General features: G+C 49.4%; 1 protein-coding gene across 2 annotated transcripts in view; it reads right to left on the reverse strand.

The window, feature by feature from the left end:
- RNFT2 (ring finger protein, transmembrane 2) overlaps positions 1-23,091 on the reverse strand; it is a 51,858-nt gene that overhangs the window by 15,611 nt on the left and 13,156 nt on the right. For both annotated transcript variants that reach the window (XM_059676442.1, XM_059676440.1), the window contains exons 6-7: positions 21,504-21,604; positions 20,032-20,185 (exon numbers count right to left, since the gene is read on the reverse strand). In XM_059676442.1, the coding sequence (XP_059532425.1) occupies positions 20,032-20,185; positions 21,504-21,604 (255 nt within the window). The remainder of the gene's footprint in view (positions 1-20,031; positions 20,186-21,503; positions 21,605-23,091) is intronic.

Consider the following 23,091-nt stretch of genomic DNA (forward strand, 5'->3'; position numbering starts at 1 on the left):
CTCAGGTACCAGCATCTTGGCCCTTCTGTCAGTGACTTCTCTATATAGACCCAGCTCTTCCTCTGCAGATGGCATACTGGTCCCCTGTTCTTTGCCGAGCTAACACCTGTTCCTCTTTTGGGTCTCAGCCATGAGAAGCCTTTCCCAACTCCTTAATTAAATTAGGTGCTCTGATTACACCCTTAAATCACTCCTTTAGAGTGCTTTTCACAATATTTAAAAATTGATTTTCCTATCTGTCTTTCCCACTGGACCATGAGCCCCATAATGGTAAAGATAACCTGGCTCCCAGTTGTATCCCTAACATCTAACACATAGTAGGTGCTCATTTAGTAACTGGGGAGCTCTGAAGCTGAAGATCCTACCCTCATTACTCGCATCAACCTCCTAGAGCAGTGGTTCTCAACCTTCCTAATGCCACGACCCTTTAATACAGTTCCTCATGTTGTGGTGACCCCCAACCATAAAATGAATTTCGTTGCTACTTCATAACTGTAATTTTGCTACTGTTATGAATCGTAATGTAAATATCTGATATGCAGGATGTATTTTCATTGTTACAAATTGAACATAATTAAAGCACAGTGATTAGTCACAAAAACAATATGTAATTATATGTGTTTTCCGATGGTCTTAGGCGACCCCTGTGAAAGGGTCGTTCGACCCCCAAAGGTGTCGTGACCCACAGGTTGGCGACCCACAGGTGAGAACCGCTGTCCTAGAGTTTGCTAATGAAGAAGGAGAATTGGAACATCAAAGAGAGAATGTCTCTTTATAAGCCAGCAGCAATGTCACAGAAAGTAAAGGGAGTGACTGCCTGTGTAGCATCATGCTGAAGGTAGCAATTAGCTGCCGGGGGCGGGGTGGGGGGGGGCACTTGGAAAAGGAGATAAAACCACCGGGGAAAACTGGGCATATCCCAGTGAAACCATCTCTCCCTAATTAAGCAGTTTTATAATTCCAGGTTTCTTAAGAATGTTATTTCTGATGACCACCAAATGGAATGTGTGGTCCCCGGGGTGTCAGAGAACAAGGAAAGCAATGCGATTAGGAGCTGCCCGGCCTCCCGGCCACCCGTGAAGGGGGAATGGGGCTGGGGCACCCAGAGTTCTCTACACACTGGGGTTCTGATGAAGGGGGCGGGAGCAGTCAAGGCAGAAGGCAGATTCTATCCTGACTTCCTCACTGCTAGCTTGGGGGGTGGGACAAAAAGTGAACCGGGAAACAAGGAAATAACAGGGGGCTGACTCTGGAAGCGGGTGCTACATGAACGAGAGCGTGATGCTGAGAAACAGACAAAATGGACAGTGAAGGAGGTTTTTGAGAACGCACCTACATGGGAAAGGTGATTTGAAGTATGGGGGTGAGGAGCCGGGGCGGGGAGACATAATCGGATCGTTGTTAGCCAAGTGAATGGATAAAGAATGGAAAGACAGGACGGGAACATTATTTCCGCATCAAGATTAACAATGAATATTTACATGGCTTTGCCTGCATCTAGATGCCATTTTAGTCTTTCTATCTCTCCTCCTTGCCCACATCTCTCAGCTCAGGTTGTCTCTGCTCTGTTTCCTGTCTAAGCTTCATTCTCTCCTGCCAAGGGCAGGCGCTCTTCCCGTCACAATCATGATGGTGATGATAACTTAGTGTGCTAGGCACCACTCTGCGCTCAACACTTTGAGGAAGTGCTATTAATGCTTCCATTTTACAGATGAGCAAACCGAGGCACACAGACGGCAGGTAACCTGTCCCAGGTGACATGGGAGTCAAGCCTCCACCCTTGTAACCAAAAGCAGCCATGGAGTTCTATGACTGGTCGGTGGTTGGGCCTGGTCACATGGCCACAGGGGTGGGCGGGGCACCGTGACTGACAGCCTCATCAGAATCACAGGGAGAGGGTGAGGCAGTTCCCCCAAGAAAAGGAGGTCGGAAAGTTTCCTTGAACCCAAGTATCGAAACAAAGGGAGTTGTCATTGCAAAGCCCTAGGTTGAATGCGCAGGAACTGCCGCCCAGCCTCCCGGGTGCGTTTCCCTCATTTGCTTTTCTCCCACCGCCACAGGGGACGGGGCCACACTTCCAGCTCCGAAATGGAGGGCTGGGCTGGAGCAAGGGGCCGAAAACAAAGACTTGTTTTCCTGGGAAGGCGGCCTGCTGGTCTGTTATGATTGGAGGCTGCGGGGGGGGACTGCAGCTGACAGAGCCCTTCAGAACAAAACAGCTGGGCAGCGGCTCTCCAGTGCTGCGCCCATCAGCTGAGGGGCAGGGCCAATCGCAGTCTCCAAGTTGGGAAGGCTGGGGGCGGGGAGCTGGATAACGGACTTCACAGCGGTGTGGCCAGGAGTGGTGGGAGGAAGCGTCCAGGGGTCTGGAAATAGAAGGCTGGAGGAATTCAGGCAGGGAGGGAAAGAGAGAGACACAAGAAAGGGAAAAAGGAAATGTAGGCAGAAGAGAGGAGAGCGATGACAGAGGTAAAAGCCAGAAGAAAAAGGGCACCCAGGAGTGAGAAACCTGGCAAAGAGGGGGACCAGGAGGGGAGGAAAGAAGAAAGTCACCTCTTTATGGTCACTCACCAGGGCCAGGGATTGCATATCAAATCGCTCCTGGTGGGGTAGTTGTGATCATTCCCATGTTTCAGATGAGAAAGCTCAACAGACGCATGGGAGAGAGGAATGGAGTGTGGGAGACCCAGGGAAAGAGAAGTAGGGCGGGCTCACAGTTCGCTCATGAAAGCTCTCTGTGTAACACCTGCATGCTGCCCCCAGCTCCGACTGCCCTAGGAGACGGACAATGTTATGAGCTCCAGTTTACGGGCAAGAATAAGAGGCTCACAGAGGCAAGGCAGGTGGTACAGGACGTAAGTCCGGTCTGACTTCCCATCTCACGCTTCCAGCCACCGCGACAGATAAAGGGAGACTAAGAGATTAAGTGTGGGGAGAAAGAAAGTCAAGATACAGGTGTGTGTTCGGGGAGAGAACTGAGGAGAGGTGAGAAAATTCAGAATAATGGGTACTCTTGGCAGAGGTACTGACCAGAGCGGTATTGACCTTCTAGATACTAGAATGTTCTATATCTGCACTGCCCAATACAATAGTCATTCATCACATGGCTATTGAACACTTGAAATGTGACTAAATTCCAATCGAGATGTACTAAAAGTATAAAATACACAGGGAATTTCAAAGTCTTAGAAAAACAATAACAAAAAGGTAAAATGTCTCATTAAAATGCTTAATCTTGATTACATGCTGAAATGATAATACTTTGGACATACTGGGATAAATAAAACATATTCTTAAAATTAATGCCACCTGTTCCCTTTTACTTGTTTAATGTGGCTACTACAACATTCTAAACTGCCTATGTGGCTGGCATTATATTTTATTGGAGGACACGCATATCTTGGAACATATGGACATACACTGGAAAATATTCATCGATCTTATATATTTATAATTAGAACACTGCAATGTATACCTCAATATAAAAAAAAAAAAAAAGGGAAAAAGAAGAGCGAGCCAGGAAGGATAGCGGCTGACAGTACAGCAGGTGGGGGGCGGGCCAGGCGGGGGCGGGGCCAGAGGCAGGCGGCCGCTTGTTACCTGGCAACGGGCGCTGCCGGTGACGTCACCGATAGGCGGGGGCCATTAATCTCCCTCCGGGAGGTGCGGGCGGGCCGGGCTGCCTACCTCCTCCTCCCCCGGGCCTGGATGAGATCACCGTGGCGGGCGGCCGGCTGTCCCCGCGCTCCCAACAAATCGACTCCTCGGCGAGCGCCGGCATCTCATGATCTCATGGCCCCGCGGGACGGCGCCTGCCGATGAGGTCACAGTCCCGTTCCCCCGGCCGCTCGGTCTGCGGGCTGCGGGCGGCCAGCTCCGGGCCAGGGCCTCCGGGAGACCCCCGCGCTGGTACCCAGCATAGGTCCCGCGCGGCCCTTCGGCCTCCACGGACAAAGGAAGCCGCTGATTGTAAATAGCAAAGCTGCCTTTTCCATTCTTTGGACCCATCTTCATTCACCCTCTTATTTGAACATTTCCCCCCTCAGGCCACGTGTCCAGCAGAGAGTGACCGCATCAGTTCCCCTGGCCTGAGGTCAGGGGCCGCGCGAGGTGACTTGCCTGCGTGATTTCACAGGCGGCGAAGGCAGTTCTATTCTCAGCTGTCTTCCAGACTAGGGAACTGAGGCTCAGGGACCTGCCCAGGCTCCCCGGGTAGGAAAGAATGGAGCAAGGACTTGAACCCAGAGGGTGTGAACTGGCCCTTTGACCCCTTTCTTCGGTGCACCCCCCCCTCCCCGCTGTACCCCACACCTTTGCACCTTTCTCCCAGTCTCTCCCTCTTCTGATGGGCACAGTGGGAGTGGCCCATGCTTGTTGGGTGCCCATGATATGCTAAGCAATTTACATGAAAAGTTACTGTTCCACATGACAAACCCACGGGAGAGGTAAGACATGGATTAGTTTACAGGAGGTGTAGAGAGGTGAAATGATTTGCTGGGATTTGATTGTACAGCACAGCCTTTCTATTACTCTACACCCCCTTCTCCGGAAAACTATGAAGGCCTCCTGTTGGCAGCAGACAATATACCCTGTCTCCCCGCTCCCTCCCTTAGGGTCAGCCATCAACAGCCGTCAGAGAGGGCTTCACGGCCCACTTGCCAGCAGCAGGTTCTCCATCACTTACTAACTGTTCATTAACTCAGCTCCTCCAGCCACACGCAGGCATGTCTAGGGCTGATAGGGAGGGAGGGAAATGACATTACTGAGCGGCTGAGATGAGCCAGGCACTGAGTCAGGGCCTATTACCAAGGGCAAAGGGGGTCATTTCCAGCTCCTTTTTGCGGATGAGAAACCTGAATTTATTTTAACCAAAGTCAGGTGGCAAGGAAGTCCAAGCGTCAACTCAAATGTTTCCACAGAGAAAGCCGTTCCCATTGCCTTAAATGAGTCAGTCCTCCATGAATTGGTTTACTTTCTTGCCTGGTGCTTATCACAATTTGAAGTGGTATGTATGTTTATTTATTTAATGTGATCTACCCAACAGCATGGAAGCAGGGACCCTGTCCATTTCATTCACCACTGCATCCCACACCTATGCAGTGCTGGTCACATACAGTAGACAAGGAAATATTTTTGGAGTGAATGCAGAGATTTAGTGGCTTAGGCTGGTGGGCAGTGCTGATACTCAAACCCAAGTTTGTTTGAGCATGAAGCTTGGGCTTATTCCATCCATACTTTCTAGGAAGTCTAAGCCTGTTGGTACCTGTACCTTTTAGTAACATTCCTCTTGTGCTCACTCAGAGCCTACTAATTTTTAAATAAATGTTTTCATAGATTTTAGAGATAGAGGGAGGGAGAGGGAGAGAGAGAGAGAAACATTGATGAGAGAGAATCATTGACCGTCTGCCTCCTGCACACCCCCATGGGGGATTGAGCCTGCAACTCAGGCCTGTGCCCTGACCAGGGATTGAACCAGGGACCTCCTGGTGCGTGGGATGATCCTCAAACAACTGAGCCATACTGGCTGGGCAGAGCCTGTTAATTTTAAGTTTACTGTAGTACTGACCAGCTTAATGTACTGGTTTCCCAACCAGCAGTGTCTCTGCTTGGTAATAGAGGAGAGGGCAGAAGGAGGAACTAGATCACTAGGAAATTAGGCGTGGAAGGGAGGAGGTTATACATGCTTATGCCCATTCTGGTTTTTAATAACAGCTCAGCAAGGAAGGAAATGTAAAAACTACAAAAAGCAGAGTCAAGGAAGATGAGGGAATGGAAACCACAAGAACTCCGTGGTTTCTTAGGAGCAAAGAGAGGAAGGGAGATGGCTGGAACTCAGACACTATTAATTTTCTACTTTTTAAGCTGAGTATATGAATATTTGTTAATATAAATTTTTAAATACATCACTTGTATTTTTTATTTTTGTGTATGTGTGTTTGGTTTTCATCCTCACCTGAGGATATTTTTCCATTGATTTCTAGAGAGAGTGAAAGAGGGAAAGACAGAGAGAAACATCGATGTGAGAGAAACACATTGATTGGTTGCCTCCTGCACGAGCCCTGACCAGGGCTGGGGTCAGGGAGGAGTCTGCAACCGAGGTACATGCCCTTGACTGGAATCGAACTTGGGGCCCTTTGGTCTGTAGGTCAACACTTTATCCATTGAGCCAAACCAACTAGGACCATCACTTGTTACTAAAAAATAAACACAAGTTGAAAATCTGCTTGCCCACTTTTTTTGTGGTGGTTGTTATTAATCCTTGCTTGAGGATATTTTTTCCATTAATTTTTAGAGAGGGTGGAAGGGAGGAGTAGAGACAAACAGAAACGTCGATGTGAGAGAGACACATCCATTGGTTGCCTCCCACACATACCTCGACCTAGGCTGGGGATCGAGCCTGCATGTATGCCCTTCACCAGAATCGAACCTGCAACCCTTCAGTCCTCGGGCTGTTGCTCTAACCACTGAGCAACTGGCTAGGGCTGCTTGCCCACTTTTTAAAATTGATTATAACAACTCCATGAGACAGGGGCCAATTAGTACCCCCAATTTGTCAATGAGGCTCAGTTTCAGAGAATTCCATCGAGCCCATGACATGGGCATGTGCCCTGACCAGGAATTGAACCATGATCTCCTGGTTCATAGATTGACGCTCAGCCACGGAACCACCACAGCTGGGCTGGATACTCAAGTTTAAAGACCAGAGTTGGTGAAAAACCTGCCATCCTCTCCCTCCCACCCCCAATTTCCTGTAAAGGTCCTCTCTCTGCTCTCCTAGCTTCCATGCCCAGGATCAGGAGGAGACCAGAGAGCATGCCACTAGCTGGGATTGGCCTCTGGTGCTGAGGCCCCAGGGACCAGCTGACAGAGTCCTGGGGCCAGGCTGGGGCCCCTCAGGGGTCACCAGCTGTGAGAAATCTGCCCTCAGCAGCAGTCCGGCGCCAGTTTCCAGAGCCTCGATGCAGGAGAGGGCCCAGGCCACGTGCCCCAGCAACAGGCACACCAGGAGCTTCCTTTACCAACAGGGCCCTGCTCCCCCGGACCCAGGAGAGGCCTAATTATAAGGGGTTGATGATTAAGCCCGAAGTGGCCTGGGACCCTGTTAGCTGCAGGAAGGCGGCCTCCTCCCTCTGTCCCAGTCCCAGGTGAATAGACGTGCTTATCTGTCCCGATGTCAGCTTCAATCTTAGGCACAAATGCTCGGCCACAACCATCCAAACCTGCCTGTCTCCTGAAGCACTGGGGCTTGGGTGGGAGGGAGAGGCAGAAGGCGCCTCCTTTCCTCTCGGCCTAGAGCCCACGACTTGGAGCTCGACAGCCAGGACCCCCACTTACAAGTCTGTCCTTTTCCTGGGAGGGTGGCTTTGCCCACATACATTAGTATTTGGGCCTCAGTTTCCTCATCTGTGAAGTGGGGAATGTGGTGGCTGAATAACGACCTCCACATGTCACATCCTAATCCCGGAACCTGTGGATATGTTACATGGCACATGTTGAATCTTGTGCACATGCATCGGTGCCTGAGACAAGGACTTTGAGCCCTAATCGGTTTGGCTCAGTGGATAGAGCGTCGGCCTGCAGGCCGAAGGGTCCCAGGTTCGATTCCAGTCAAGGGCATGTACCTTGGTTGCGAGCACATCCCCAGTGGAGGGTGTGCAGGAGGCAGCTGATCGATGTTTCTCTCTCATCAGTGTTTCTAACTCTCTATCCCTCTCCCTTCCTCTCGGTAAAAAAAATTAATAAAATATATTTTTTTAAAAACACGACAAGGACTTTGAGATGGGGAGATTATCTTGGATTATGTGGGTGGGGCTAAGGTAATCACAAGAGTCCTAGGCAGAGGGAGGCAGGAGGGTTGGATGAAGGGAGCAGAGGTCGGGGACATGTGCTTTTGTGTGTCTCTCCCCCACCTCTCTCTCAGTCCCTTGAAGGCAGGAAAGGGCTTGTCTTTACAGCAAAGATTTAGCAGGCACCGAACACCCTGTGCTAGCCTTCTACATCCATGACCTCGTTCGCCTCTCACTGGCTGCCTCCTTGCCACAGGTATTGTTACCTAGAGTTCCACACACAGATGTGGCAATGGAAGCTCGGAGCCGTGAACTCACTTCCCTGAGGACACACAGCGAGTGGCCAAGCCAGATTCAAACCTAGACCATGGTCGGGCACATGCAGGTCAGTAGGTCTGACCTTGGCACTTCGGGGCCCCGAAAAGAAGAGCCAGTAGTCGGCCAAGCCTTAATGAGTTCTCAGCCGCTGAGCAACATGGCCTGGTTTTATCGCCGACACCCCATCTGCAACCTCCAGCAGAGTCCTGACCCGTGAGGGTCATGAGAAGGCACAGAAAGAAAAACATCTACAGTAGCCCCCCACCCCACGGACGGGGCATCCGTTCCCAGACCCCCAGCAGATGCCTGAACAGTGGACAGCACCGAACCCTATGTACACGATGTCTTCTCCTAACATATACACCTATGATACAGTTTAATTTAAAAACTAATCACAGTAAGAAACTTAACAACAATGATAAGATAGAACCATTATACTAATACACTGTAATAAAAGTGATGTGACTGTGGTCTCGGTCTGGATCTGATAACCAAGACAACTACTCAGTGTCTACAACATGGGCACGCTGGACAGGGATGATTCGCGCCCCAGCTGGCCAGAGCAGGATGGCTAGAGATTTCATCATGCTACTCAGAACGCCACACAATTTAAAACTCATGGCTTATTTCTGGAATTTTCCATTTAACATTTTTGGACCACACCAACTGCGGGTAACTGAAACGGCAAAAAGGGAAACCGTGGATAAGGGGGGCTACTGTATGCACCTCCATCTGCACTGTCTGGATTTGTTTTTTAGCTCACCTCAAATCTCCCCTACAACCTGAGAGGTCGACAACATTACGGCTTTTACAGACGAGGAAACCGAGGCACAGAGCAGGGAGGTGACTGGCCAGAGACAATCCGGATGGAAAGAGCAGAGCGAGGGTTCAAACTGGGATGCGCCTGCCTCCGGAGCCCACACTCTTTCTAACCAACTCTGGAACCCTGATGGACAAGCTGAAAGTTTGGAAATGTAAGCAGTGGGCTCCCTTGAGCCAAATCTCAGTTCCAAGGCCCTTCCTTCCCCCCAGGGACAGGGGAACACCTGGGGGAAAGATGAGACAGGACAGCCCCTCCCACAGCAGTGAAAGAGAGAACTGCAGAGTGGCCGCCCCAGCACAACTCCAGCCCCCACTCGGGGAGAGGGCCGCCTCCGAGGCCGCCTCAGGGAGCCTGGCTGCCTCCCTCATCATTCAGCTGGAGAAGAGCAAAATAATCACTGCTCAGCTGGCTAATGACTCCCCACAGCACCCAGAGTAGGGGTGGCCACCGCGTCCCCCGCAGTGTGGTGGGAACGGTCCGGCTGGGTGTGTCTGAGAGCCAGGAGCTGGGGTCTGCCTCCCTTGCCCCGTATGCAAATTCACACCAATCACCTGTTCATCTGAGAATAACCCACACCTACCAGGTGCCACGGTGCCTAAGCATGAGCATGGCAGGCGTCACCCTTGGAGGTGTTCACCAGTTGTCTGGAAAAACGCACACGTCGAACCGCTTCCCACTTCTGTCCCCTCTCCCTGGCATGCCCGTTTGGCTTCGTTTTGCCTGACTAACTCCCACCCATCCTTTAAAACTCAGTCTCGAGGTCACCCTATCTAGGAAGACTTTGCTGGGGGCTGGGTTAAGTGCTCCTTCTCTGTTTTCCAAGAGGGCCCTGGAGTGCCTGCTTCTCTACTGCAGCCCCACTGGACTTGAGCTCTGAGCTGGAAAGCCCTGGGTCTGGGTAGCTCCCATGCCTGGCAGGATGCCTGGCACTCTACTGTTGCCCAATAAATATTTGTAGAATGAACACATGACTGGATTAAATCATGAGACCTGAAACTGGTAACTTTGGGGCTTGACTCTTCATCTGTCGACTAGGAAGGTCTTGTTGGATCTAACAGTCAAGAGGGCAGGGGTGTAGCCTCGCCTCTGAGGGATGGAGAGGCCTCTAGAACAGTGGTTCTCAACCTTGGCTGCATATTAGAATCACCTGGGAATGTTTTTAAAATCCTGATTTATGGGCCTCATTCTCCGGAAACTCTGTTTCTTTGTTACTAATGTTGTGGCCCCACCCCATCACAAAGAAACAGAATTTCTGGAGGATGAGGCCCAGAAATCAGGATTTTAAAAAGATTCCCAGGTGATTCTAATGTGCAGCCAAGGTTGAGAATCACTGCTCTAGACTGTCTAAAGTGGGCATTAATTACCATGGTTCGGCCCCCTTCAAAGCCAGGCCAAAGCCTTGTGAATTTCTCCAGCCTTTGCCTAGGGGGCCGGTGTACACATTCAAGTTCTCTTGACCTGCAGGGAACTTAGACTGACTCTGCCCACCCTGAGCCCAAAGCGGACTTTGGAAGAACGCTGGTCTATCTCAGGCGTCCAAGGCGCTCTGGACCGCCAGGCACCTCACAGCCCGAGTGGGAGACCTGTCCTCTTGTTGGAGCTTCTCCAGCTTTCACATGCACTTGAACCTGGTTAAAATGCAGACTGACCCGGGATGCTGCTCCCAGGTGCTGAATGAATGAATGAATGAATGCTCTCAACCTCTCTGCTCCTGGGAGAGGTTCCAGGTGCCTTCCCAGGACTATCAATGATGGGCAGGGAAGTAGGGGCTCTGAGAACAGCCATGGATCCCTGGGCCTGGTGGGTCCTGGTCCTTCGTATCCATTTATTCCCAGAGAAGGGCGGGCCTTGGGATGGGCGGCCACCCTAAGAGGGGTGGAGGGGGGCAGGCAGCTCTCTCCACTGTGACCATCTGAGCTGGTGAAAGGTATCATCTTTCAACCTGGAAAGTGATTTGCAAGGCCCAGTGCTGGGGAGAGGGGGGTGGCCGGAGAGTTTAAATAGCAGCTGTGTTCCTAATTTCCCCAGGAGGAGGCCTGGCCGCCCCTCCTCCGTGCTGAGTGTTTGCCATTAAAAACAAACAGTATCATTTGGTTCAATATAAAATGAATTAAAGGAAATTAAACTGAGGGGGCCATGTGGCAAACCTTGTCTCCCATTGTCTGAAGCCGTTTTTCATCTTCCCCAGTGGGGAGCAACAGCTTGGGGGGTGTGGAACTGAGCAGAACTCGATAAATAAATAAATAAATAATGCAAAGTCTCCCCGACCCCCAACCAGGCGGAAGCTGGGGTTTGGGAAATCCCAGGTGCCCGCTCAGGCCCTGTCCCTTCTGTATCCCTTGGAGGCAGAATGTAGCCTTTGAGAGTCTCCCAGGGAACGCAGTGAAGGGAAAAACAAAACAAAACAAAACTAGATCAACAACATAAAATGATGTACGTACGGCCCTGCAACAGACAGGGGCAGAGCAGGGAAGATTCTGGACCGCAGGGCCTGGGAGGTGAGGGCGTGTGGTGCCTGGGTTGGTGAGGAGTGACTCTGACTGTCCCTTAGCCACACAGGGAGTAGTGTTGCTGCCATCTGAGTTGGGGTAACCGAGTGAGGAGGGCAGGGGTGGGGAAAGATGGGCAGATAGGACTGCATAGCAGTCCAGAGTGGGGACTAGACTGCTGGAGTTCAAATCCCAGCCTGGCCATTTACCTGCTGTGTGTCCTTGGCAAGTCACTTACCCTCTCTGTGCCTCTTCTGCAAACTGAGGACAATGAGAATATCTACCTCATAGGGCTCTTGTGAGGATTAAATTAGTTCACGTCAGTGAAGCACTTAGAATGGCACCAAGCACATTAGCTATTTGTTATTATTCTACTACTAGTGGCCCGGTGCACGAATTCATGCACATTGAAAGGAAATTAATTAGAAGAAACGTTTTAACATCGCTATTCGCCCTTTCTCTATAATAGAAGCGTCAACCAAATTCACAATTGACAATGACAGATGGAAACACATGTGTGCAATTGGTGCCAGTGAGAGCACACATGCACAAATCAATGATGCCTTTTATATATATAGAATAAACTTGCTTAATTAAGCCTGCTTTCTGATTTAGCTAAACTTTTTCCAGCCCAGTGAAACACCCCAACTTCTCTTTCAGGTAATTGTCAGCAACACAGCAGTAAATATCAACATGAAGCAGATTATTCTTGTAGATCATGAAGGGAGAACAAAGGGTAAAATATGTAACTGCAGCAGTGTTTGACTATATTCTGTGCACTAAGAAAACCTGAAGTCATTTTCAAGGTCCACCATTTCTTACTTCTTTTTAGTCAGGTCAAGTTTCTAATCTTTCTAAATCTCCATTTTCCAGCTAATGAAAAGAAAATAGGATTCCACCTAGTCTCCTATCACCTACTCCAGGACTTCTGTGAGGATCAAATGAGATGAGGCACGGGAATATGCTTCACAGACATTTGGTTAAAGTGTAAAATGCTTCTACCTGGCTATAAAGCAAGTCGTGTTCCTGGGCTGAAGAAACTCCAAGGAGGCTAGTTGCTAGGGAGAGGAAGCCAGGCGTTGCTATGTGATATCATTACCTGGCGCCCACAGCCAACGTTTCCTGGGTTGGCTGGGCTGTGGGCCGCATTTTGTGCCATGAGGTCTCAGCATCGTTGGCTGCGATTTGGTGGGGTGTCACTCCGGGGTGGTGGCGGGGCCTGTATCCCACTTGGGGGAAGCCAAGTGTTGCTTTGTGGGCACCAAGTCCACGGTGCCATTTCTCTGTAAATGGCCAGTGCGCATCACGGCAGCTCCTGCATTGACCGTCTGCCCCCTGGTGGTCAGTGCGTGTCATAGCTACTGGCTGGATGGACACTTAGCATACTGGCCTTTTATATATATAGATATTATCGTAGAATATTTTTTATATTATTATCATGGGTCCCTCGGCATCTGGAAGACCCAGCTTAAGTCAGAGCTCTGGCACAGACTTGCTGCGTGACCCTGGGGGAGTGAACGAACCTTCCTGGCCTCCAGTCCCTCATCTACAAACTGTCCTGGGATAGAGACTCTTGGTGCTTCCTAATGTCCATTCTTCCCTTCCTCCTCCAAAAGAAGCATCCTGATTTTTGCTCAGGTCCACTGGCACCCAGCTATAAGAGGCTGCTCCCCACCTCTTCACGCAGCAACTGTGACCAAGTGGTGGCCAATGAGATGTAAGTGAAAGTGATGGGAAGTCACATACTAAGGGAGAGGAGCACTTATAACAGCTGATGCAAAAGTCCTCAGTGAAATCATAGCACAGAATCCAGAAGCATATCAAAGGATAATACATCATGATCAAGTGGGGTTTGTTCCAAGAATGCAAAGCTTAATAGAAAATCTAATAATCTAGTACTTCCTATGAACAGCTCTAAGGAGGAAAAAAAATCAAATGATTTTTGATCAAATTCAGCAACTAGTTAATGACAGTTTCTTTTAAAAATGTCATTAAATTGGACTAAATGAATATTTCCTTGGTCTAGACCAGTGGTTGGCAAACTGCGGCTCGGCAAACTGCGGCTCACTGGCCACATGCGGCTCTTTGGCCCCTTGAGTGTGGCTCATCCACAAAATACTGACTTCTGCGCACGGGCCACAAAGTTTCAATTGCACTGTATGTGCACGCCCGAATGTGGTATTTTGTGGAAGAGCCACACTCAAGGGGCCGAAGAGCCCCATGTGGCTCGCGAGCCGCGGTTTGCCGACCACGGGCCTAGACCCCCAAATCGGCATCTTGTTTAATGGGGGATTGTGATGGTTAGTTTCTATGTTGCAGTTTAGGCTGTGGTATCCAGTTTTGCAATCCAGGTGTTGCTTAGAAGTTATGTTGTGAATGTGATTAACGTCTATAATCTATTGACTTTAACGAGATCACCCTTGATAATCTGGGTGAGCTTCATCCAATCCATGAGAGGCCACAGAGCTCTGCAGATGCCAGAACGGCCCATTTTCTCTACAAGGAAGAACTGAAGTTAAGGCTTAGGCTTCATCTTACACTCTGACACTGATTAGTAGAGGCTGCCTGGATTGCTGCATTGAGAGAGGTGAATTTGGGGGAAGCAGGGCCATGATAGATTAGTGATGCCTGACACGGGCACAGGCTGATAAATGGCAGCTCCTAGACCAGTGGTTCTCAACCTCGGCTGCACGTTAGAGTCACCTGGGAATCTTTTTAAAATCCTGATTTCTGGGCCTTATCCTCGGGAACTTCTGCTTCTTTGTTACTAATGTTGTGGCCCCACCCCATCACAAAGAAACAGAATTTCCGGAGGATGAGGCCTAGAAATCAGGATTTTAAAAAGATTCCCAGGTGACTCTAACGTGCAGCCGAGGTTGAGAACCACTGTCCTAGACTGTTTGCCATTTCAGACTTCAGCACTTCTCTAGGGATTAGTTTATATCACCTGGCTACAAACTTCAAACAAAAAACTACAAACAGAAAACAACAACAAAAAATCCTAGGGATGAATGTGGTCATAAGAGGCCTTGCAGGCTGCCTTGTTGCCTTAGGGCAGGGGTGGGGAACCTTTTTTCTGCCAAGGGCAATTCATTTGGACAGATAAGATTATTCATGAGCCACGAAAAATTATCAACTTAAAAATTAGCCTACATTTGGTCAAACATTTAATTAACTTACCCATAATGCCTCGGCAGGGCCAGACCACATGATTTCCCTGGCCTTACATGGCCCGCGGGACAGATGCTCCCCATACCTGCCTTAAGGGACCTGGAGGAGGTAACATCTAAGCTGAGCGCTCCCAAGAGGGGGGTCACTTGCCCAAGGTCACACAGGAAAGAAGTCCAGGAGCCAGGGTTCGAACCTAGTTTTGCTGACTCAAGGTGAGTGTTCTTTCCACTCTGCTGTGTGTCTCCATTTACTATCGATCCACCTGAAAGTTCTTAGAGAAGTGCCTGCTTTTATTGTTCTCTGCCTGAGAAATGCACAGAATGACAGATGCCTGCTACCCACACTCTGGGAGGTTGAAACAACCTTGCCCTGAGAATGTTCTAGAACAGTGCAGTCCAATGGAATGTTCTATGATGTTAATGTTCTCTCTCTGTGTTGCCCAGCATGGTAGCCACTAGCCATGTGCAGCTGTTGAGCATGTGAAATGTGGCTGATATAACTGAGGAACGGAATTTTTTTTTTTTTGAGCATGTGAAATGTGGCTGATATAACTGAGGAACGGAATTTTTTTTTTTTTTGGTTAATCCTCACCTGAGGATATTTTTCCACTGATCTTTTAGGGAGAGTTTAGAGAAAGTGGAAGAGAGAAACAATCAATGTAAACATAGAGAGAAACATCGACTGGTTGCCTCCAGCACACACCCTGACCAGGGCCAGGAGCCTACAACCAAGGTACATGCCCTTGACTGGAATCGAACCCAAGACCCTTTGGTCCACAGGCTGATGCTCTATCCACTGAGCCAAACCAGCTAGGGCAGTGATGGCGAACCTTTTGAGCTCTGCGTGTCAGCATTTTGAAAAACCCTAACTTAACTCTGGTGCCGTGTCACATATAGAAATTTTTTGATATTTGCAACCAATAGTAAAACAAAGACTTACATTTTTGATATTTATTTTATATATTTAAATGCCATTTAATAAAGAAAAATCAACCAAAAAAATGAGTTCGCATGTCATAGGTTCGCCATCACTGAGCTAGGGCCTGAGGAACTGAATTTTTAATTTAATTAAAATTAGATTTAAACAGCCACAGGTGACTGGTGGCTGTTGTACGGAACAGAGCAGCTCTAGAACTCTGGTCCAAGAGTAATTTTAATAAAAGAAGGAGCAATGTGGACAAGTTAAATTTTTAATTACTGCTACCATTTAGAGTAGGAGTTGGAGTATATGATGCTGGGACAAGAGATTTGCCTTCTTAACTAGGTTTGGGTTAGGCTAATATTAAAATGAGCTTTACTCACAAAGAATACAGGGAGATGAGGAAGGTTAGAGTGACATCTTACTCATTTTTACACTCGCAGGGTCTAGCATTGGCCCCTGTAAGCAAACAGGTCCTCAGTCACATCAGTGGCATTGGTGAGCAACAGGAGGCCAAGGAGAACTCTACATGGTGGGAAGCAGGCCTGGTTTTAACCCCCTGATCACTTAACGCAAGGCTCTCCATTCAGCCCATCATAACCATTGTGCATTTCCTGGGAGTCAAGACAGACCTAAAGGTCCTTATGCTCAGGAGGCCACATCCTAGCTGGGAGAGAGAAAACAAACACAGAACGATCCGATCATTTCAGATACTGGTACGTGCTAATAAATCAAATGGCGGTGTGATAATGCAGGCTGGCAACCACCACTTTCCACAGGGTGGCCTGGGAGGGGACAGGGTCTCAGAGGAAATGGCTTTGGAACAAGGCTTGACTGATGGGCAGGAGATGCCCATGGAGCACAGGGAAGACTTCCCCAGACAGAGGGAGCAGGAAGTGCAAAGGGCCTGAGAAGGAAGGCGCTGGGTGCACTGAGTGAGCCAGGGAGAGAGTCATGGGTTGATGAGGTCGGGGAAGCGGGTAGGAGCCAGATCAGGCCGGGCCAAGACGTATGAGTTATATAAGTTACCTGGATTTATAATGACAAGTGGCTGCTCTAGACCCCTAGCCAGTGTGATGGTTTGGGGCTGAAGCTGAAGATGAGCAGTCTTCACCCCCCACCCCCATTTTGGCCGGCCAATGGCCACGGCTCTCCTGGGAGGCTCAGGTGTGAGAGGACTCGGTGTCCCAAGGCATGTGGGAATTGGGGGCTCGCTCAGCCTCACGCACCAGGGACCCTGGGACCATCAAGCAAACCCAAATACCAGAAGCCCTTCCAGTTTGATAATTATATTAAAAACCAACCCACCCTCTCAGCGGACGGCGTGGAGGCGCGGCAAAGAGCATCTGTGCTGTGAGCCATTAGGCGTCCCTGACAGATGTGTTCATCCCCCCCCCCCCCCCAGCTGCCAATGAAGACCCGTCCTTTTCTTCTGTCCAGACAAGGATGGATGAGGACTGGGGAGAGCACTCAGACAGGCAAGGAGAGGCTGTGAACCTTTTCCAAGCCTGCAATTTATCTTGAGAAGACTATTCACATCACTCTCTACAGGCTGGATTATGCTCTGACCTGGCACATTAATCTCGCCGAATAAAATAATAATAATCAGAAAAAGGGAGCTGGACGGTTGCCAAGGGGACATTAATAACTGTCGCCTACACCTCGGTGGAGCAGGGAAAGGTGTCGGGCCCCAGCCCCGCCCCTCGCCCCCAGAGGTGTCCATTCGAAGGAGAAGGAAGTGAGGTAGCCGCGGCGTGAACTTGAGGACATTTTATACAGATGGTGCAGGGGGACGCCACTCCTCGGTCAGCGCTGCGGAACTTCCCTAACAAACCCAGGGAACTGAGATGGGAGGGGTGCTGCCTAGCGACCCAGAGCAGGGGGTCTGGAGTCGGACGCCCGAGTTCAAATCCTCGCCTGGCCACTTGCAAGCGGTGTGGCCTTGGGCTGCTCCCTTAATCTCTCACTGTGTTTGTTGTCCCCTCTGAAAAATGGGGGTAAAAACAGCGCTTGCCAGGAGTGCGAAATGGCGCAGCGGCTGTGGAAAGTGGATGGGTGGTTCCTCAAAAAAATAAAACCCCGCATTTCCACAACCCAGGAAAGTCGTGTTCCAACAGATACTTGTCCAGAAACGTTCAAAGCGGCATTATTCACCACAGCCCCCAAATGGAAACAACGTCAATGCTGATTGAGAGAGGAATGAATGAACAAGTGGCGGTCTAGCCACATAATGGAATATTATTCACCCCCCAAAAGCAATGGCACAGGCTACGATGTGAGTGAACCTTGAAAACATGATGCTAAAGGGAGGAAGGCAGATACAGAAGATCGTATAATATCTGATTCCATTTATAGGAAATGTCCAGAGCAGGTATAGTCCATAGAGACAGGAAGGAGACTGAGGGTTTCCGGGGGTTGTGGGGAGGGCGAGTGACTGCTAATGGGTGCAGGGTTCCCTTTTGGGGTGATGAAAAAGTCTTGGAACCAGGCAGTGGTGGTGGCTCCACGACACTGTGAGTTCAGTGACTGCCACTGCATGGTACACTTTAAAATGATTACTGGTACATTTTATGAGAATTTTGCCTCCATAAAGAAACCCACAACATGGCAGCACTTGCCTTGTGAGATAGATGTCAGGAGGAAATGAGTTCGAGCCTTCCTGGCCCATACACAGGGCTGACTCCACGTTAGCGGCTCCCAATGCTCTCAGTATTGTTACTATGAGGTTTGCAATCTTTGGCAAGTTATTTAACTCAGTTTCTGCTCTCTCAAAAGCGATATTCACAGCATCTTCTCTCCCAGGTGTGTTAAGATTAAGCAACAAATTCCACGAGTACATGGGTTTTTGTCTACCTGGTTTGCTGATGCATACCCAGTTCCCAGAACACTGCCTGGCATATAGATGGCATCCAGCAAATAGTACTCAAACAAATGGCATTGCCTAATGCTGCCTGGCTCCTGGTAATTGCTCAGCAATGTTTAGCTGTCTTTATTATTATTAGTTTGGCTGCCAGATTTCTTTGGTCCTTTCTAGCACAGAGAAATTAGTACTACTTTGCCTTGTGGATTTCTGCATCTTTGTGACAGAGGCGTTTGAACACCTACCAAACACAAGAGATTTGAGCTGAGCTGAGAGTAGATATAAGCTTTCCCTGCTGCTACAAGATGCGATGGTAAGAGTTAGTGTAGCTGACTAGATGATCAATGTATCCATCCATCCATCCATCCATCCATCCATCCATCCATCCAAATATCCATCCATCCATCCATCCATCCATCCATCCATCCATCCATCCAATCACTTGCCCACCCATCTATCTTATCCACCAACCTTCCTATTCAGCACCTACTTCATCCATCCACCCACCCAACTATAATGCGTACATACAATGAACACTTCCGAGTACATACCAGATACTGGTGATCCATCAACAAACGAGCTAGATGCATTCATTTCCTGCTGTCACAGAGGTTACACTCAAGCAGAGAAGGCAGACAACTAAACAAGCAATTACAGTCAGGGTGGTGAGTGCCGGGATAGGGGGAGGATAGGGTGCTGAGTGTCCTCAGTAGGGGCACCATCCCTAGCCTGAAGGTAAGATTTCTAAGAGGCTGTGATCTGTAGGAGCAGGAGTTAGTCAAGACATGTGTAAGGAAAAGGGTCTTTAAGGCAGAAGGATCAGAGGTGTAATGGGCAGGAGACAGGGCAGCACGCAGCCCACTATGGAAGCTGTACGGAGTGTGGTTTCCCTATACACCTGGCCAATGGGTTTGGTCAGATGTCACTCAAGATGGACGGCCGATTGTAAACCTGCTTTTCCACCCACCGAATTCGAAGCTTTCTGAAGTTGAAAAGATGGCATGAAAAGCAGGAGTCTTCAGAGATTGTTGAGTCCATCTGCCTCTGCTTGGCATCTTCTTGCAGAGGCATTGGCAATAATTATATCCTAAAGGTGCTGCTTTGTGCCAGCCTTGCTCAGTCCTCTGAATTATGATGGTTATCCCTGTATAAGAACTCTTCCACCCAACATTTGTCTACAGGCCTTCCCCAAGGGTACTCTGCAAAATATCACTACCATCACTTCCCATCCTATGTCCACAGCAGACATCACTAATCAATCACAGAGCCCTTTCCTCATGAGCCTTGGTTCCCTTTACAAAACATGCTCCCAAAGCCACAAAGCGTCAAAACTTCTGAGAGCCATCCTTCCATGGGAGAAACACAACCAGGGCATGTCAACAGGCTGTCTTTCCTTTCTCAGGTGAAACTCAGATGCAAATTGCACTAAGGACAGCTTTAAACAATGAAACTCAGGAAACGCACTTGGAGTAGAGGTGTCACAGGCAGGTGCTGACAACAAAGAACCATGCTCAGCTTCAAGGAGCTGTAAGCGGTGAGTGACAGGACCTACTAGCTCAGGCTCTGTCCATTTGATATGATGACATCAGCTCTGCCCACACCCATTCTTTCCTCCTCCCCTGCGTGTGTGATTGGGGCTGCCCGGTGGCCGCAGCCAGTGCCTACCTTGGACTTGACAGCCAGGATGATCTTAGGCAGGGCCACGATGAGGCACTTGAGGGCGATAGTGATGTACTTCAGGACAAAGTCTGCGATCCCCACGATCCACAGCAGGTCGAAGAAGTCCAGGGTCTCCAGGTTGGGCTTCAGAAATATGAGGCTGTGGGGAGGATTCGGAGAGTCAGGATGCTCACGTATGATCACGGACCCTCAGCAGCTCCTTCTACTCACTCTGGGAACCTTATAAATATGAGCAGTAGGAAGGGCACTGAATTGGGAATCAGACATCTGTGTCCTGTTCCTGAATCTGCTAGTAACTTGCTGTGTGACCTTAGGTGGGTAACTTAACCTCTCTGAGCCTCAGTTCCTTTGAGGGTTAAAAGATGAGATTGGCCTAGAGTATCATTAGTTAAAGTCCCCTCCAGTTTTATGAGTCCATAACAGGCTTCACAGAGGAAGCAGAAGAAAGGAGGGAGCACAGGCCAACACTATAAAGGAGGGAGGAAGAGAAGGAAGAGGAAAACTGATGAGCCAGACTCTGTGCTAAGCTCTTTACTCTCTGTATCTCATGGTCCTGTGCAGTGAGCGTTGCTCATCCCCACTTTATAAACGAGGCTCTGATGTTTGGAGAGGTAAGGTGCCCAAGGTCACACTGCATGCTAATGGCCATTAGTATCAGACAGACTTGCATTTGAATCTAAGCTTCTTCATTTATTGAACCCTGGGCAAATAATGTTCTCTTTGTAAGGCTCAGTGTTCTCATCAATAAAATGGGAATCGTACCCTCCCTCATCATGTTATAGGTGGGTTTCAATGAGATTATGGACATACTACAGATGTGCCCTGCAGCTGTGACGATGATAACAACAGCACCTCTATGGGGCAGGCACTATTACCCACACCATTTTGCAGGTGAGGAAACTGAGGCACAGAAGGGCCTCAGCTCTGTTGCTCCTCTGCTAAGCCTCTCTCTGTCTTTCTCTTTCTCTCTGTGCTGCAGGTCTGATGGGCGTGCAGAGAGCTGGGCCCATGCCTGTGAGCATGCCCCGAGAAAGACATGAGCTGGAAATTCACCCACGGTTCTGGGAAGCTCCACCTCCTAGAGCCTCCACCAGGATCTCGATGTTCGGGCCAGACAACTAATGCAGTGTGTGAGATGTGAGCTGATGCCTTGGCACTCACTCTCCAACATGCTTTTATTCTGGGTGGCCCCAGAATGTGGCAAAACGGCTCACTCCTCACAGTCACTGTTCAAAAGAGATGTACACGATCGGAAAGCTTGGCTCGAGTTTCAACCTCATCCTGGAGGCCCTCACGGGCCAGCCCTCCCCGACTATGTGGCTACTAGAAAGTTACACACGGGGCTTGCGTTCTATTTCTACTAGAGAGCTCTGCTCCAGGCACGCGTGTTTATAACAATGCGACACAGAAGGGCTGAGCATCCTAAGCCCAACCAAGTCCCCCCGCCCCCTGCTCACCTGTTGTACAGCTGCTGGGAACTGAACGTGTAGAGAACATACAGAGTGTTCCCCGCCAGGAAGGCCAAGATCCACAAGATGACCAGCACCGACCTCTTCTCCTGCAGAGGAAAAGCGAATCTATGAGGATGCTGCAATGCCAAAGGTGCACACGGCAGAACGTTCCAGAACATTTTATGACAAGTGACAACTTTTCCCTTTCTCGAGGATTTGGAGGGAGCAGGGCAATGGTGAAAGAAGGGCACCGGCCTCTTCCCTTCCCACCGGGATCCAAGGGACGGTTACAGAGAAGGTGACAGAAATGTGGGAACCTGCTCCGAGAACAACCTGGAAAGGCAGGATAGCAAAGTGGTTAGAAGCACAGATTCTGGAGCTAGAAGCCCAAGTTCAAGTCCCTGATCTGCTACCTGGCGACTATCCAACCCCGGGAAAGCTACTTAAACTCTTCATTTCCCTTTTCTTATCTGAATATGGGTCTATATTGTATCTGTCTTGTGAGTTGTGAGAATGAATGTACATAAATGCTTAGAACAGTGCCTGGCATATAATAAATGTTAGTTCACATTTACCGTTAGGAACTAAGGTAAAGAGAGGTTAAGTAACTCTTTAATTTAAAAAAAAATTTTTTTTTTTTTTAAATACAGAGAGGAAGGGAGGAGAGAAACATTGATGAGAGAGAACCGTCAATCGGCTGCCTCCTGCATGCCCCCTACTGGGGACTGAGCCCCAACCGGGGCATGTGCCCTGACCAGGAATTGAACCTTCAACCTAATTAAGTAACTCTTATTCATTTAAAAATGGGGGTTTTGTTAAGGATGAAGTAAGATTCACAAATGTCAACATTCAGCCTGGTATGGGCTCAGATTTCAGGCTGGCTGAATGGCAGGACCCAGTATTCAGACTTTACAACCCAGGAGGCAATTAACAACTATAAACTGGAAACTCCTGTTCTCACTTCTGCCAGCACGGCCCTCAGGGCTACTGCCCTGGACTGACCCACCGTTCAGTGGAGGGCCACATTTACAGGACTACATTCAAACCCGTACCCTCGGCCGCCGAGCCCTTCACAACCCATCCCACTTCCCTTTCTGCAGCCTCGTTTCTGTTTAGTCCCCAGGAAGACAAGCTGGAAAGCGCTCTCAGTTTGCGGTTTCCCAGCAGCTTCTCGGCCTGAGAACAATCCCAGGAAATTTCTGGAGGCGGCGCCGGGCTGGCGTGTCCCCGCCTGTGTACCCCGGGAGACAAACGTAGACCCCCGTGTGCTGATTCTCAAAAGCTCGTCTCTTCCTGGACCAGGGAGGCTGCCTTGCTGGAATAGGATGAGGTCATAGCTTTCCCAGTGTAACCTTCCCTGCGGTTTCGGTAAATGCTCCACTGTCTCCAGACACAGCTCAGCGCCCCACACACCCTTACGAGGCATATTTCCAGAGCAGACAAAATAAATGCATCTCCATCCACCCATTATTCCAGGAGCGGTCAAGGTTAACGACCCTAGAAACCACCTCCAACCAACCAACGGCTCTCATCAATGTGATTAACCCACTCGGCAGCCCTTTTACCCCCATAAATAATGGATTCCAGTTGAGTC

Source organism: Myotis daubentonii, chromosome 19 (assembly GCF_963259705.1).
Source record: "Myotis daubentonii chromosome 19, mMyoDau2.1, whole genome shotgun sequence".
Lineage (NCBI taxonomy): Eukaryota > Metazoa > Chordata > Mammalia > Chiroptera > Vespertilionidae > Myotis > Myotis daubentonii.